Source organism: Zootoca vivipara, chromosome 15 (assembly GCF_965207765.1).
Source record: "Zootoca vivipara chromosome 15, rZooViv2.hap1.1, whole genome shotgun sequence".
Lineage (NCBI taxonomy): Eukaryota > Metazoa > Chordata > Lepidosauria > Squamata > Lacertidae > Zootoca > Zootoca vivipara.
The window spans coordinates 10795314-10812508 of record NC_142598.1 but is presented as its reverse complement, the minus strand read 5'-3'; the positions used below and the strand labels follow the sequence as shown (position 1 = coordinate 10812508).

At 47.7% G+C, this 17195-nt stretch overlaps 1 protein-coding gene across 10 annotated transcripts in view; it reads right to left on the bottom strand.

The window, feature by feature from the left end:
- Positions 1–17195, bottom strand: part of PNPLA6 (patatin like domain 6, lysophospholipase) — a 70235-nt gene that overhangs the window by 18808 nt on the left and 34232 nt on the right. For all 10 annotated transcript variants that reach the window (XM_035140605.3, XM_088658794.1, XM_088658793.1 and 7 more), the window contains 11 exons: positions 15768–15973; positions 12551–12682; positions 11235–11358; positions 9246–9359; positions 7576–7651; positions 7356–7496; positions 7187–7250; positions 5722–5890; positions 5422–5604; positions 3863–3981; positions 1679–1835 (listed from right to left, as the gene is read on the bottom strand). In XM_035140605.3, the coding sequence (XP_034996496.3) occupies positions 1679–1835; positions 3863–3981; positions 5422–5604; positions 5722–5890; positions 7187–7250; positions 7356–7496; positions 7576–7651; positions 9246–9359; positions 11235–11358; positions 12551–12682; positions 15768–15973 (1485 nt within the window). The remainder of the gene's footprint in view (positions 1–1678; positions 1836–3862; positions 3982–5421; positions 5605–5721; positions 5891–7186; positions 7251–7355; positions 7497–7575; positions 7652–9245; positions 9360–11234; positions 11359–12550; positions 12683–15767; positions 15974–17195) is intronic.

Below are 17195 nucleotides of genomic sequence, written 5' to 3'. Positions count from 1 at the left end.
CGGCCAGATGGGCGGGGTATAAATAATAAATTATTATTATTATTATTATTATTATTATTATTATTATTATTATTATTATTATCCACCTTGTTTAAAATTTTGAATCGGTCCTTCCAGTAAACCTTCAATAATGCAGTTGCCCCCCCCCTTATTTACTACCTTCTAAGGCTGGGTGAGAGGAGACTCTTGAGAGTCCCATGGACTGCAAGAAGATCAAACCTATCCATTCTTAAGGAAATCAGCCCTGAGTGCTCACTTGAGGGGCAGATCCTGAAGCTGAGGCTCCAATATTTTGGCCACCTCATGAGAAGAGAAGACTCCCTGGAAAAGACCCTGATGTTGGGAAAGATGGAGGGCACAAGGAGAAGGGGACGACAGAGGATGAGATGGTTGGACAGTGTTCTCAAAGCTACCAACATGAGTCTGACCAAACTGCGGGAGGCAGTGCAAGACAGGAGTGCCTGGCGTGCTCTGGTCCATGGGGTCACGAAGAGTCGGACACGACTAAATAAAAACAACAAAGGCTGGGCGAAACTTGGTTTTCAACATCGTGAGGTATCCCTAGCTAACCATCACGATATAGCAACAGATCACGAGGTCTGAAATAACGCTGAAAAAGTGGCTTGGCTGAGGAGTGAGGGAACAACCTGGAGGAAGGGAAGGAGATTGTCTGTCCACTTCCTCCCTCCCTCCCTCTCAGGCAGACAGGCAATCAGGCAATTTAAGCTGCCAATACATTGCAGCTCCCTGGCCGCCACCAGCACAGTGCCTTTCACCCCGGCCTCCCAGTGCCGGGGAGCCACAATGTATTGCCAGTTCAAAAAGTCTGAAGCAGGCATTGCGATCTGAACTTCGAACCTGTTTCAGATGATGCGTTGCAATATTGCCCGGCTCTACTGCCTTCTAGGGCCAAAAAAGGTAAAGGATCCCTGGACGGTTAAGTCCAGTCAAAGGCAACTATGGGGTTGCGATGCTCATCTTGCTTTCAGGCCGAAGGAGCCAGCGTTTATCCACAGACAGCTTTCCAGGTCGTGGCCAGTATGACTAAACCGCTTCTGGTGCAACGGGACACTCTGATGAGTGCCAGCATGCACAGAAACACTGTTTACCTTCCCGCTGCAGTGGTACCTATTTATCTACTTGCACTGTGCTTTCGAACTGGGAGATGCGAGTGGCTCTGTGATCTAAACCACTGAGCTTCTTGGGCTTGCTGATCAGAAGGTTGGCTGTTCGAATCCCCGCGATGGGGTGAGCTCCCGTTGCTCTGCCCCAGCTCTACCTAGGAGCCCTCAGTTAAGAACCAGGGATGCAAGAGAGAAACGGATGTACCCAGCATGCAGGACTCCAAGTGGAAACTTCCGCAAGGCACTGCTAGGTTGGCAGGAGCTGGGACAGAGCAAGGCACACTGGAATGCCTCTCTCAGCTTGGGGGAGTGCCGTAGCTCCGCGGAAGGGCATCTGCTTGCATGCAGAAGGTCCTAGGTCCAATCTCTGGGATCTTTGGTTTGGACTGGGAATGCCACCCATCTGAAACCTTGGCGAGCCACAGCCAGGCAGTGTAGGCAATACTGGTCGGGGCAGCCTCCTAGGTCCTTATGTTTCCCGAAATTCGGCAGGCTCAAATCAGCTGGAGTTTCCCCTCCCATTCCAAACCCTGCCGCTTCCAATACTTGCTCACTTTGGCCCACTCCCTGGCTCGCTGCTTCGTACGCACAGCGCTCCTCTCCTCCGCATACAAGGCGCCGATGAAGGAGCCGATCGAGGTGCCGCCAATCAGGTCAATCGGGAGACCGGCTTCCTCCATAGCCTTGATCACACCAATGTGAGAACAGCCCCTGCAGCGAAGGGAAGAGCCACACCTGAAGCAGGCCTGCCTCCAGAGCGCAAAGACCGAGGGCAGCCGCGATGTTCCAGCCCTAGAGCCCTGGGCTGTTCCAAGAGTGTCTGGGCCCCTCCTTCGCTCCTCCCTACGCCAAGGGAACCAGGACGACTCTCCTCTTCTTCCAGAGGCGAGGAACGGTCAAAGGAAGGTCCGCCATGCTGCTCAAAGGCATTCCACCTCCCAGTTCATGAGTGGAAGAAGGGTGGGCTCCAGAGGCTTAGCGGGGAAAGAGCTAGGCTCCTCTTTGGGGCAGGGGTGGGCGGGTGAATAGCTGCCCAGCATGGGTGCCCTCCTTCCCAGGACCCAGGCAAGCTGCATTCGGGCACCCTCCGGACCTTCCCCTTTCGCCCCGCCCCAATTATATTTTATTAAGTTTCAATATTTTAAACTTATACAATCAAAACACATTTTCCAATTTTCTCTTATTTTTATCGACGTCCCACCCCCATTTTCCATGGAGTTGTTTTTCTCCCCTTCTGCTGCACCCTATCTGCTATTAAATCAGAACCATAAAATTATAATCTAATTCAGAGGTCGGAAACCTCCGGCCCCTGGGCCGGATGCGGCCCATGAAGGCCATTTATCCAGCCCACAGGCTGCCTGTGAACCAAGCGCTGTGCTGAACCAGCGCAGCACGGCATGGAGACTCGCTGAGCGGCGCTGGAAATGGCACCTGCGCAGAAAATCGCGTCTGCGCATGCCCAGACGCAGAAAATCGCTTCTGCACAGGAGCGATTTCCAGTGTCAGCGCAGCCGCAGAAGTGATTTCCGGCGCTGCGGACATGCACAGATGCAATTTCCGGCGTTGCGCTGCACCCGTCTGGCCCACAGACAATGTTCCTGGGAATGATCCGGACCATGGCTGGATAACCTTGCCGATGCCTGATCTAATCACTTCAGTTGCTCATAGTTAAAATCCTGCTCGCAAGTTCATCATGTGATCATATTTCTTCAAGGAGTCCCAAAAAGGGTATCCATTCTTCCATAAAACATTCATCATTAGGCTGTCTTAATTTTGCTGTTCATTTTGCCAGTTCTGCACAGTCCACTATCTTACTTATCCATCCTTCTTTGGTGGGAACTTATCCTGACCAGAGATGAATGGTTGATGAAGATGATGGACTATGCCGAAATGGCGAAAATGACCGGGAAAATCAGAAACCAGTAAGAGAGGAACTTTAATAAGGAATGGGAAAAATTTACAATGTACTTAAGAGAACACTGCAAACAACTAAAAACTTTGGCAGGATTTGAATAACGCTTGTAATGTACTAAAAACTAAGGTAAAAATGGATTATTTCAGAAAAAAATAGAGAAAATATGTGAGGCAGTTGAGAAAGATTGAAAATGGAAACCGTGGAAGGGTGGAGGGGAGTCAAAGGATTAAAAAGGTAAAGGTAAAGGACCCCTTACAGTTAAGTCCAGTCGCAAACGACTGGGGTTGCAGCACTCATCTCGCTTTACTGGCCGAGGGAGCCAACGTTTGTCCGCAGACAGTTTTTCCGGGTCATGTGGCCAGCATGAGTAAGCCACTTCTGGCGAAACCAGAGCAGCACATGGAAAAGCCATTTACCTTCCCGCCGGAGTGGTACCTATTTATCTACTTGCACTTTTGACGTGCTTTCAAACTGCTAGGTGGGCAGGAGCTGGGACCGAGCAACAGGAGCTCACCCCGTTGCGGGGATTCGAACCACCGACCTTCTGATCGGTAAGCCCTAGGCTCTGTGGTTTAACCCACAGCGCCACCCGCGTCAAAGGATTAGGGAATCCTAAATGCTGATGATGGTGTCTAATGTTTGAATTTACATGTTTAGTGTAAAACTGAATTAAAAAAAGATTTTGATAAACTCATTTTAAACTTTTTTTTAAAAAAAATCTCATCATGTATCATTTCCCAAAATATCCTCGCTACTCCTCAAATTGTATAATTTTTTTGCCTTTTACCTCCGGACCTTCCCCGAGTGCTTGAGGGCCAATTACCTGGCTCCGCCGCCGCCCAGCACTAAAGCGATGGTGTTGCCCGTGAGGACTCGCGCCAGGCGGGAGAAGTCGCTGTGGCGATCGGCGTTCTTCTCAAAGACCTTCTCATACATCTCTCTCTGTGGCGGGGGAAGCAGAAAAAGAGGAGAAGGGAGCTACTTCCACCAGCCTCCATAGAAGCAGGAGACCGTGAAGGGGAGTCCTCGAGAGTTTGCCTGCTTCAAGGCATCAACTTTTCCCATCCAGAGAAGGGCACTCAAAGTAGGCACCCTATAGGTGGGGAAGGAGGTCCACTCACCTATCAGTAGAGCCCAAACAACAAAGCACACTTTCCCATTTAAGGAGCTGAGAGGCAGGGTAGTGCAATGGTTAGAGCGTCAGCCTAGGAGACGAGGGTTCAAATCCGCACTTGGCCATGAAGCTCGATGGCAGGGGTGGACTTTGTTAATCTTTTAGCAAGCACAAAATTTGGCACACCCACCCACACCCAAATGCATTATACGTATGGCTGCCTCTGAAAACGGTTCGGAAACTTCAGCTAGTGCAGAATTCAGCAGCCAGGTTGCTCACCGGAGCAAGACGGTTTGAGCATCTTATACTGATCTTGGTCCGACTGCACTGATTAGTTTCCGGGCCCAATTCAAAGTGCTGGTTTTGACCTATAAGCCTTAAATGCCTCAGGACCTACCTGGACCCTGAGATCATCTTCTGAGGCCCTCCTTCATGTGCCTCTTCCTTGAGAGGTCCGGAGGGTGGCAACACGAGAACAGGGCCTTCTCTGCAGTGGCTCCCCGTCTGTGGAATGCTCTCCCCAGGGAAGTTTGTCTGGCGCCTTCATTATACACCTTTAGGCACCAGGCAAAAATGTTCCTTTTTAACCTGGCCTTTGGTGTAGAGTGATTCTACACTCTTTTAAAATGCGGCTCTTTTAAGGGAATGTTTATTGAGTTATTGTTTCTATTTTTATTTTATATATTGTGATCTTTTCTGTGAACCACCCTGAGACCTCCGGATATAGGGCGGTATATAAATCCAACAATAAAATAAAATAAATAAAATAATCTCAATTATGGCTCCTCTCAGTTTTGTGCCCCTTTAGCTCAGCACCCGGTGCGGTGGAAAAGCCTGCAGCATCCTAAATCCGATGTCGTCACCGGGTGGCCTTGGGACGGTCACCGCCTCTCGCAACCCAACAACGGGGATGTCACAGGGATTAAAGGGCAGAACCACATAGGCCACCTTGACTCCTTGGAGGGAAGAAGGCAGGGTACAAATGCGACAACAGACAAATAAATAAGCAGGGGAGGGGGTAGCTGTGGGAGGGAGGGAGGCTTGGAGTAAAGGGAAACACTGTGCAAAGGCGAGTGGGGTTCTAGTGAGGAAGAAAACATGGAGATCTAGGATGCCAGGCTCAAACAAAATGGGTTCAGGGGAGCCTCGGTGGGGGCAGTAGCGTCCTCCTTCGAATGGTCAACTAAGCCTTGCCAAGGAGAGCAGTGGGATGAAGGGACAGGCTTTTGGGTGGGGGGCACACATGGGAAAGTAGAATTGGCTGGTACCAGCTTGTTCGGGCTGCGTCTGGAAAAGACCCGGCGCGGGCATTTGATGTGCAGGTGCCCCGAGCACCAGCTGCGCATGTTGAGCCACTCCACGGTGCGGGCAGGGCTGGGGCCGTCCTCCCGGTGCAAGAGGATGAGCTGCTTCAAGGCGCGGACGGCCGTACTCTCCAGCATCTGCTCCAGCTGGGGAAAAGCAGAGAGAGAGAGGAAGGACATGGCAGGCAGGTCCTCATCCCTCATCCCTCCCTCCGGGGCCTCCGATCCCAGCAGAGAGCGCCTTGTTTCCCATGCCCTGCTCACCTCGCCCAGGGAGGGCTCCTGGTCCCCCAGACCCACAATGAGGATGCAGTCGGCCTGACGGATGCAGCGGACAGTCCAGGGGGTCAGGGTGCAGTCGGTCTGGTAAAGCACAATGCGATGGATGTCCTCTTGCTGGGCCAGCCAGCCAGACAGGCGGTATTCATGGATGCTGGGAGGGTGTTTGGGGACATGGGAAATTTATTTTTATTTACTGCCATTTTTATTTTTTATATGTGAATCCTACCAAGGTGGTTAACAAGCAATACCCAACTACGCATTTTAAAAGGAGCATCTGAAGGAGCGTCTCCACCTCCATCATTCTGCCCGGACACTGAGATCCAGTACCGAGGGCCTTCTGGCGGTTCCCTCATTGCGAGAAGCCAAGTTGCAGGGAACTAGGCAGAGGGCCTTCTCGGTGGTGGCGCCTGCCCTGTGGAACGCCCTCCCAACAGATGTCAAAGAGGAAAACAACTACCAGACTTTTAGAAGACATCTGAAGGTAGCCCTGTTCAGGGAGGCTTTTAATGTTTAATAGATTACTGTGTTTTATTTTTCTGTTGGAAGCCGCCCAGAGTGGCTGGGGAAATCCAGCCAGATGGGCAGGGTATAAATAATAAATTATGATTATTATTATTATTATTAAAGTTACAACAACGATATTAAAAATAAAAGGCCAAGTTTTCAGACTTGTACAAACAAGACTTCTCTAACCGTGAAAGCTTGAATTCTGTTTCAACCGAAAGAAAAAAATATTTAATTATCATTGGGGGAGAAAAGAACAGCTGTTCATGTTCTCACTAGGTGGTACTCAAGGTGGGGAACTGGGGTGGGAGAGTAAATTTAGGGAAGTCAACCTTTTGCCTCTCTCCTTCCTATCCCCTCTTGACCCTGCAAAGTGCCCACCCTGCTGAGCCTCTAGGAAACCGAATATATTGGAAATAATTGTGTACAGCTGAAAACGCTGGCAGCATTAAGATGAATTCAACAGTGTAAACAAGTTTTGATGGATTCAATAATGGAATACTGAATGGTATAGTTTTTGTAAAATACGAAGGGATTTGTAATATGCAAAATAAACTGTGGAAAGAAAAGAAGGGAAGTCATTGATATCTAGGGTTGCCAGACTCAATAGAGGACAGGACTTCTGTGCCTTTAATTGCCCTGCTCTCTTTTGAGTCTGGAAACCTTAAAGAGAAACCAGCAGACCCTTTGTTTAATTTCCAAGCAAAGTGTCTGCTGGTTTCTCTTTAAGGTTTCCAGACTCAAAAGAGAGCAGGGCAATTAAAGGCACAGAAGTCCTGTCCTCTATTGAGTCTGGCAACCCTATTGATATCTTAAGGAAGTAAAATAAGTATTTGAAATTGTCAAACAGGAAATTTAATAAAACCTCTAAACCCCTGGAAGAATATGGCCATCACGACATTTCTGCCTTCAGACTCTGTGCTGGGGCACACAGAGAACTTACCTGTCCAGGGCGGAGGCCCCAAGACGAGCCCGGATGATGTCACTGGTGAGAAGCAAGGTTGGGCCTGAAAAAGCCAGAAGAAAAAGTGGTCATGAGTGGTGGAGCCAGGGCCAAGGAATGGGAGACACACACACAGAGAGAGAGCGAGAGAGAGCTGTGTTGGGCTCACCAATGGCGTTCAGGGCGTGCTTGAGTTCCAAGGTGAAAGCTGCCATGGGCACATCGTCACATACCGGGAGGACGGCCACTGTCGAGAGGTTGCTGGCTGGATTGGTCAACTCTGAGCTGGAGGTCATGCCCAGTCCAGAACCTAGAGGGCGAGACCCAGTGAGCACGTGGCTGGCACAGGCATTCTATGAATGAAAATGGGACGCTCTACACACTCCTACCTGGGAAGGGGCCACGCAGCTGCTGCAAGTTCCCCAAGATCTTCTGGCTCAGTAGGTGTATAAGGCGAGTGACAACCTGTTTAAGGCAGAGGAAGTTAAGCAAACACAGAAACCAGCAAGCCTGGTTAAGCAGAAAGCCCGATGAGCTGTTGTTGCCAGCTCCTGAGCAACACAAACATTCATCTCATGTGGGGCTCTGAGCCAGATATTGGATATATTATGAGCCAGAGGCTGGCTGGGCCACTTCCCTGCTTGAAGCTCACAGGATAGCCCTTCCTCTGGTCATCCCTAAACAAAAAAAGGTAAAGGTAAAGGACCCCTGGACGGTTGAGTCCAGTCAAAGAAAACTATGGGGTGTGGTGCTCATCTCGCTTTCAGGCTGAGGGAGCCAGCGTTTGTCCACAGAAAGCTTTCCGGGTCATGTGGCCAGCATGACTAAACCGCTTCTGGCGCAACGGAACACCGTGACGGAAACCAGAGCACATGGAAACACCATTTACCTTCCCGCTGCAGTGGTACCTATTTATCTACTTGCACTGGAATGCTTTCAAACTGCTAGGTTGGCAGGAGCTGGGACAGAGCAACGGGAGCTCACCCCGTCGCGGGGATTCGAACTGCCAACCTTCAGATCGGCAAGCCCAAGAGGCCCAGTGGTTTAGACCACAGCACCACCCGCAACATCTTCCTGCACACATTTTAAAAAATTGCTCCCTGAATGTCATCACTCCTGGCTACAGCTTCACTCAGGCACCAAAGAGCAATTCTAAAGTGTACCCCTTGGTAGCATTCTCTCCAGCTACCATTTATGGGGCAATAGTCTCTAGCCTGATAACAGAATAATATTTGTAGGAGGCATCATGTTAAGTGTGAAGTAGCATCTTCTTGTTCATAGAATCATAGAATCATAGAGTTGGAAGAGACCACAAGGGCCATCCAGTCCAACCCCCTGCCAAGCAGGAAACACCATCAAAGCATTCCTGACAGATGGCTGTCAAGCCTCTGCTTAAAGACCTCCAAAGAAGGAGACTCTGTTGCTGCTCTCACTCACCAAGGCGATGCAATTTGTGTGTGTTTCAGAGGGTCTTTCTGCTACATGGCACAGCAAGCTCACGGCAGTCCAGGAGAAACTGCAATATGAGGATTTGCCTGCCTTCATCATTCAGATGTGTGGGTCTCAGCAACATCTCTGGGCATATTCAACAAACTTGGGATTAAGTTCATTTTGAAACAAGCAGAGGGCCCTGCACCCAATTAAAAACTGTCCATAGAGTTTGCGGGCAGAAAAAGAAATTGCTAATTTGTTTTATAATCGCCAGGAAAGCCGAGACTCTTTATTTTGGGCAGTAACTGCTTACAATGGTGTGGTAGATGTTAGAAAAGTGCTTTGTTATGGCCCCAAGCTTTGCTCTCTTGTGCTTTTTACCACTGCTCTCTTTACTTCAAGTGTTTATAAAGCCACTCTGCCTGGGCACATCTTCTGTCCCACTCACTTATCTCATATGTTTATTATGACAGGAGTTTCATATTACAAATGATGCTGAAATAAAATCCTAAAACCAGTTGCACAATTAAAGTATGAGAGTTCAGGACCTGCTTGTGAACCGGCTTGCAGAACTTACTTTGAAGGCAGAACCTGGTACTTCTTAAGTACAGAATTCCTCGCCACCCACCTGAGGATACCGTCGCTTGATGTTGTTGAGGGTCCCTTCTGGGAGCTTGGCCAGCTCTGTGTCCCTTACAGCGTGCACAGTGGTGGCCCGGACTTGGCGAGTCAGGGCTTCGACCTGAAAGGGGGGGTCACATTAAACAGGATTCCTAGCATAGCTGCCAAGTCTCCCATTTTCCCTGGGAAAACCCCTTTTTTACTTACCTTTCCCCGGTGGTCCCCCGTATCACTTCGTCTCCCGTTTTTCTCCATTATTTCCTCCTGCTGGTGGCCATTTTTTTTTCTTTCCGATTTGCCCTTCTATGGGCACCAAAAATGGCCGACGCCAGCTTCAAAAGTCGCATCTACGCATGTCCGGAAGTGCATAGACGTGACTTCCGGTGTTGGCGGCGGCCATTTTTTTGGCCCATAGATGGGCGGGGCGACACCGGAAGTTGCGCCGGCCCACTTCCTGACATGCGTACAAGCGACTTTCGAAGCCGGCGGCGGCCATTTTTGGTGCCCATAGAAGGGCAAAGTGACACCGGAAGTTACATCGACGCAACTTCCGGTGTCAAATGGCTGCTGGTCCCGGATTCTGCAGTCCGGAACTTGGAAGGTAAGATTCCTAGCATGAAATGGATGAGCTCCTCAGATGTCAGAGCTGTGCCAGACAAATAATATGTTGGCATTAATGATTTAGGTTCCAGGCACAGAAGGACAGATATCTAGGAGGAGCCATGACTGGGCAAAAGCAGAGATGCTCAGTGTCCAAGACTAGGCTAGAGCTAGAGTCTGATATAGTGGCTTGTAAGTCCAGCTTAAGGGAAGAAAGGGGCCACTGTACCCTCTCTCCCAAGAACAACCCTTGGGACCAAATTGGGTGGGTAGGTCTCTTCGTTCCAATTACCAGGAAAATAGGCAGGACCTCCTCTGAGCAGGTTGCCGCAGATAGTTCACCAACCACATGGGTCTGCTCAGAGGAGGATCTGCCTTTGTAAGGAATCTAACATTTGCTGCAAGTCCCAATGCTCTGCCGGAACAGAGGTCTTTTTTTCAGACACCATCAGATCACGCTGAAAGAGAGTGGAGTTTGGTGGTGCTGTGAAATTCTCCGTTGGCAGTCAATGGAGTCTCTCCAACCCTCCTTGTAGAATCACTCTGTTTTCCAGTCTGTCCCCCTGAGCCGTTCATCCTGGGACAACCTCCCACCTTGAACTTGTATTTTCTGCTCACTATTTGCCCAATCAAACCACAATACTTTGCAAGGGAAACATTGCCAACTGCATATCTGACCGGTAGATTCACAAAAAAAAAAACCAGTAGAACATCGTTTATGCCCTTGCCTTATGAAAATTAAAGAGGATCTTATACATTACCTCCTCTATTGCCCCATTTACTCGGGCTTTAGAGACGCAATGCTGCAAATTATACCCCAACTCTATAATCAATCCTAAAGATCGAGTAACATTTTTGTCAGTTGATGCAAACCCACGTATTACCCATGCGGTAGCGGTTTTTGTGACGAAGGCCATGAAAGCCAGGGAAAGATTTATGGATGACAATGTAAAGACCCCTTCATCGTCTGTTTAACTCGTTGCTTGTTTTCCTTCTCTTCCTGTTTTGTGGGATGAAGGTTTTGTTGGGATAGTATGCAATGAATTTTAATATTTTTAATTATTGTTGTGTTGATATTTGTGTACAGGCATGGTCCTCACAATAAACGGATTTGAGATACTTTGCAAGGAGGAAGGAGCAAGTGAGCACAGTTTGGTCTCAGTTATGGCTTGTAAACCCTAGAAGTTACCAGTGTCTTTGGTGGGGGAAGTTGGAGGAGAGGGGGAAAGAGGGAGAGGGAGGGAGGGAGGGACTGTATCCGGGAGCAGAAGCATCTATTCAATGACTTAGAATTGCAGAGTTGGAGGGGACTTAGCCAGACACACAGAGCAGGCAAGCTGCCCAGCATTCCTCTCCAAGACCCTCTTCTGCAACCCTCCTCTTAATAGAAACTCACCACTCCAATGAGGTCTCCACGGCCATATTCCCCAACCAGCTCCTTCTTGCCGTTGCCCTTCTGGATGACTGAGCGCAGCCGGCCGTTCAGCACAATGTAGGTGCAGTCAGACTTGTCGCCCTGCCTGGGGAAAACGGAAAGAGGAGGAAACCCTGGCCAAATTGCCCTCCCCCTCTCTGCTGGGCATCTCTTTCAACGGCTGGCTTTAGGGGAGAGCAGAGGCCATCACCAAAGAGAGATATAATAATTAATAATAATGATTTTTTTATCTGGCTGGGTTTCTTCAGCCACTCTGGGAAATTCCCAACATAATAATAATAATAATAATAATAATAATAATAATAATAATAATGCTGTAATTGTTCAGTTTCTGATAATTGGTTCTCATGGGAAACTTACAGATTCTTGCTTCACACAATTAACTCAAGGCAGTGTCAATTTACTCTTGGCAGAAAGCCAAGGTCTGCCTGGCCTGGAAACTACTCTCTGATTGGTTAATGACCAGCACTGAACTCTGTTACCTAGGAATGCTAGCACAGTTGTTTCTTGTTGGGTGTTAGGAGTAGGAGTGCTGCGTATGGTTAGAGAGAGAGACAGAGAGGATTTATTTTGCTTTGCTTTGTATGCAGAAACTCTGCTGGTTTTATTTCCTTTTGATAAATCCTGTAAATAGCAATTCTGCGTCTAACCGACTAGTCATTTCCACCTCAACTAGCTTCTGCGCTGTGCAGGAAAACTCTGCTACGTTTGGGCTAAAGCCACTAGAGCTATGCCTGACACTTCAAAATTCTAAGAGTAATGTGGTGAAACATCAAACATTAAAAACTTCCCTAAACAGGGCTGCCTTCAAATGTCTTCTAAAAGTCAGAAAGTTGTTTATTTCCTTGACATCTGATGGGAGGGCATTCCACAGGGCAGGCGCCGCCACCGAGAAAAGACCTCTGCCTGGTTCCCTGTAACCTTACTTCTCGCAGGAGGGAACCGCCAGAAGGCCCTCGAAGCTGGACCTCAGACTGAGCAATGGGGGTGGAGGCGCTCCTTCAGGTATACTGGGCCGAGGCCGTTTGGAGAGAGGTTTGGAAAGAGGTTTGGATGGGAGCATGGTGACATGGGGAGTGTGGAGGGGGAGGAGGTCCACTGGGGCTTCCTAGCAAGAGGGTCCTCCTTCAGCCCCACTCCCCACACTGAAGCAGCAGGAAAGGACCAGAAACTGCCCCGTGGGGAGGATAAGTACAGAGCCCTGTGCCAAGGAGAAATGGGGTTTTTTTTTTCTGGGCACAGGGTGGGCATGGGTGGTCACAGTGCTTGCCCCTTACCTGTAAAGCGCCCGGCCAGCCTCCACAGCCATCCAGTCAATAGCAAAGTCCATCTGGCGCACAAAGGGAGACATGCGAGCTGCTACAGTGTGAGCCACACTCAGGACCACACTAGGCTGTTCCCGCATAATCCTGGAAGGGGGGGGCAAGAATGGCAGGTTAGCGGCAGAGGCAGTTGCCCCAGTTTGGTTCCCCCCGCAGCCCAGCCCAGCATTTCCAGGGCCAGCCCCAGGAAGAACCTCTGACCAGGAAAGGCCAGCCAGAGCTCACCATGCAAGGCTAGCTGGAAATGTGCCTGGGCTCAGGGCAAGGGCCAATTCACACACCAGCACCGAGTTACTACTAACGGCAGAACAGCCCCCCCCCCAAACACGGGGAGCTGCGTGGGCCCTGCCCTTTTGAATTTAAAGATCTTAATTACAATGGTAAGGATAATAATTTTACGATCATGCTTTAAGATCTGTCCTTTTGAACTTTTATCATCTTAAAGATCATGATTTTATGGACGCACGCTTTGATCTGCCCTTTTGAACTTTATTTTTCCCCCTCAAAATTCTTTTATTTGATTTTACATGTTCAAAATTCCAATCCTACCACAAGAAGATTCCCACGAATCTCTGGACTTCCCTCTTTCCCTTCTGCAGGTCTCATTGTTAATCCTTTTCTCCTGCATCCTTTACAATGATCCAAATTTTTATATTTCCATTGGGTCCATAATTCTCGTTACATTACAAGAGTTATTACAACCTCGCTAACAATTTTAACTCTTTGCAGTGGTCTCTAAAGTAAGTTATAAATCCCCCCTTTTGAACTTTATGACATTGTGCTCATTTTTTACCTTTTGTACTTCATGATCATCTGGTCTATTTATTGATTTTTAATTAACTGGTGTGGCTTTTACTGGCTTATGCAGATGGTTTACTGTACGTTTGAGTTTTGCCACACACCATTTGAATTAAAAATAATAATAATAACCAGTTTAATCCATTGCCCTAAATAAAGAAAATGAATAATAAATATTAAAATAAAAAGATGGGGACTGTCGTAGTACCAGTTTCAACCGTCCCAGCCAATCCTTTTGTTTTCAAAGAGATTAGCCAGCACGCTGAAAAAGGGAAAGATTTCCAGCGGCTGCTATGCTACTCAAGAAAGGAATGGAGGATAGGAAAGCCCCTCTCCTCCCCCTGCCCCCGGACTGTAGCCACATTAACAGAATGAAGAAATGAATGGAATCTGGGCTTTTCATTCTGCCCACCTGACCCTCCCTGCATCACATGGCAGAGGAGAAAGGATGGCAAAGGCGAAGAGAGCGGAAGTAACTAGGTAAGACTTGAGAAACAATATCAAGAGTCCAGGAGTGAGCAATGACAGGTGGGCAGGTGGAAGAAAAACAGGGACCGCATGGCAAGGCGTGGGTGGAGGTGTGTTTGTCAGTTTGGATTTCTCTTCTTTTTTAAAAAAATATTTTTATTAAAGATTTTCTTGGGTTACAAAGGTAGTGCAATGTCTCATTTTTTTCATGCATCATTTTTATACATCAATTTTACTTGTTGAGACATTATGAGGAAGGGGGGGGAAAGAGGTGGGTGGGATGGGGAGTTGGGTGTGAAAGTATTGATCTGATGCAGGCATAGGCAAACTCGGCCCTCCAGATGTTTTGGGACTGCAACTCCCATCATCCCTGACCACTGGTCCTGTTAGCTAGGGATCATGGGAGTTGTAGTCCCAAAACATCTGGAGTTTGCTTATGCCTGATCTGATGTGTAGAGATCGTTCCTATTCTACTTAATTCAAGAGGGTTGTGGAAACTTCTCTGTGTGAAAGAAACAAGCAGAAGGTTCACGATGTTTGGGTTATTCCTTCAGAGAAGCTGAGTACAGCTGTTAGGCACAAGTGCCAAGTGAGCACTCACAGCTGTCTGACTTGGAGGGCACCCAAGACCTAGAAGGGAGTTTTGTTATGAGAAGTAAAGAGGACTGGGCAGGGGAGAATGCTCAACTCCGAGAGACACAAGAGGAATCGGAAGATAGTTCATCCGAGTCTGCTACTACGCCCCTCAGCGTGCAGGAACGCAGGAGGGGTGGGTTGCAAGAGAAGGGGAAGTTGATGTCACTTCAGCGACGGCAGAGGGTGGTGTTCTCGCGTGGGGTTAAAGGGAGGAGGAACAACTCCGAAGAGTCAGATGAGTAATCATCAGAGTAGCCATTAGCCTTGAGAGCAGGGAGCTCTAGACCCGTGGCTTAGTTGTTTTCCTGCTACTGAAAAATAAACTCCAATTTTCACCGCGAGAACGTGTATGTGTCTTGCTGCTGCTCACAACAGCTGGCTTAAACTGGCTCTGTTATCTTTTTCTGTCAAGGTCAGGCTGACTATAATAGCGAGATACTAAATAAATTGGTGTCCTTGGAGAATTGAGAAAATCAAATGAAAAAAATCCAAGAGCTCTGGCCAGGTAGTGGATTAATTTTTAAAAGTTTTAAGTTGAGAATAATACAAATTCCAGTAGCAATCCAGTTTTTAGAAATCCAGGACGAGGCCCTGTTTTGGTTTATTCTTCATCAGCTGGAATAACAAAGAGTCTTACATTAAAACAGTCTCTGTCTGTTGGAATTTTCTGTATATAATTGTGCATATATAAAGAAGACAGAATGTAATACAATACTCTAAGACACATTTTTAATGTAAGACTCTTTGTCATTCCAGCTGATGAAGAATAAACCAAAACAGGGCCTTGTACTGGATTTCTAAAAACTGGATTGCTATGGGAATTTGTATTATTCTCAACTTAAAACTTTTAAAAATTAATCCACTACCTGGCCAGAGCTCATGGAATTTTTTTTCATTTGACTATAATAGTGAGGCCAGAAGGAGCCTGGGTTTCTCATTCTCTTTCTGTCTCTTTCCCTTCTTGTGTGGTGTTATATATATATATACCGTAGTATGCTTAGTGTTAAGGTTTCGTCTTATTATAAGGTATTGTAAGTCAAGTCTGCCGCAACTGGTTTTCTAATGGACAGTGCCCATTCTGATTGTATTGGATTTGTGACCATGATGCTCATTTGCCTTCAGTAGCAGTAAAGCTCTGCTGGATGAAATATTCATTACCTATGGAATCCTGCAACGTGCTTAAGTTTTTTATGCTGCTAACTATACGCTGGGATCTGCTCTGGATCAATACCGAGCAGAATTCCATGAGAGCCGTTCACATGCCACTCACTCATAAAAGTCAGACTTGGAGATCTTGAGGAAAGTGCAGTCGCGGTTGGCCTTGATGGTGAAGATAAGCGGCTCCCCCGTGAGCACGGCCAGCTGGCCCACCATCTCTCCGGGCTGCGTCAGGAAGAGGCACACGTCTTCGGCCTTGTCAATCATCCTCTGGTAAACGTGCAGGCAGCCCCACAGCACAAAGTGCAGACTCACATCCTGGCAAGAGAGATGGGCGTGAGCAGTGTCTCCCCCAGGGAACAGGCTCATTTTCGAGCATGAAACCCAACAGCAGAGCTGTAGAAAAAGCACCGTATTTTTATTTTTTTTATTAAAGATTTTATTGGTTTACAAGGGTAGTACAATGTCTCATATTTTTCCCATGTATTGTTTTTACACATTAGTCTTGATTGTTGAGACATTAGGAAGAAAAAGGGGGGGGAGAGGTGGGTGGGCTGGGGAGGTGGGTTGTCGACGTTTCTCTTTTTTCTTGGTATGTGTGGGGGTTCAGTGTCAGCGTTGTATGTGCAGGTTCTCTGTTGTTCGCTTGTGCTCCTTTGTTGGTGAGAGAGGTCGGGGGTTGGCGTAGGATGCGCTAGTTCATGTGTGTTTGGCTGTGGTGGTCTTTGGTTTCTTGTGTGAGTGGGGTGTGTGTGTGTTTTGGTTAGGTTAGCCATATTGATGGTGGGTTTTTGTCGTTGTCTTGTGGGGCTGTGTAGGTGATGAAGGGGAACCATATTGGGGTGAAGGTGTCTTCCTCCGTTTGTCCCCGTGTCAGTTTCAGCTTACTGGTTAGTTTTTCTAGTAGGGCTGTGTAGGGGTCTGTACAGTGGAACCTCGGTTTATGAACACCTCGGTTTATGAATTTTCGGTTTATGAACGCCGCGGACCCATCTGGAACGCTTTCCATTACTTTTAATGGGAAAGTTCGCTTCAGTTTATGAACGCTTCAGTTTATGAACAGACTTCCGGAACCAATTACACCCATGTTTCAGTTTATGAACGCTTCAGTTTAAGTACTTCGCGGACCCGTCTGGAAAGGATTAATCCACTTTCCATTACTTTCAATGGAAAAGTTCGCTTCAGTTTATGAACAGTTACTCCGCGGACCGTCTGGAATGGATTAATCCACTTTCCATTACTTTCAATGGGAAAGTTCGCTTCAGTTTCTGAACGCTTCAGTTTATGAACAGACTTCCGGAACCAATTGTGTTCATAAACCGAGGTACCACTGTACATTGATAAAGAGGATGCATGGAAGACCCTGGGATAAAGACTAATCGAGCAGGATATTCCTGGATTAAATAATTCAGTGAGTAGGGTGTTCTTAGTCCAAACCAGGCTTCTGACATGTATCTGATGCACAGATCTACAGGCCTTGCTACATGTGGTAAACAAGCATATTGCAAGTTAGTGTAAATTGAGTTAGCCATTTGGCTGA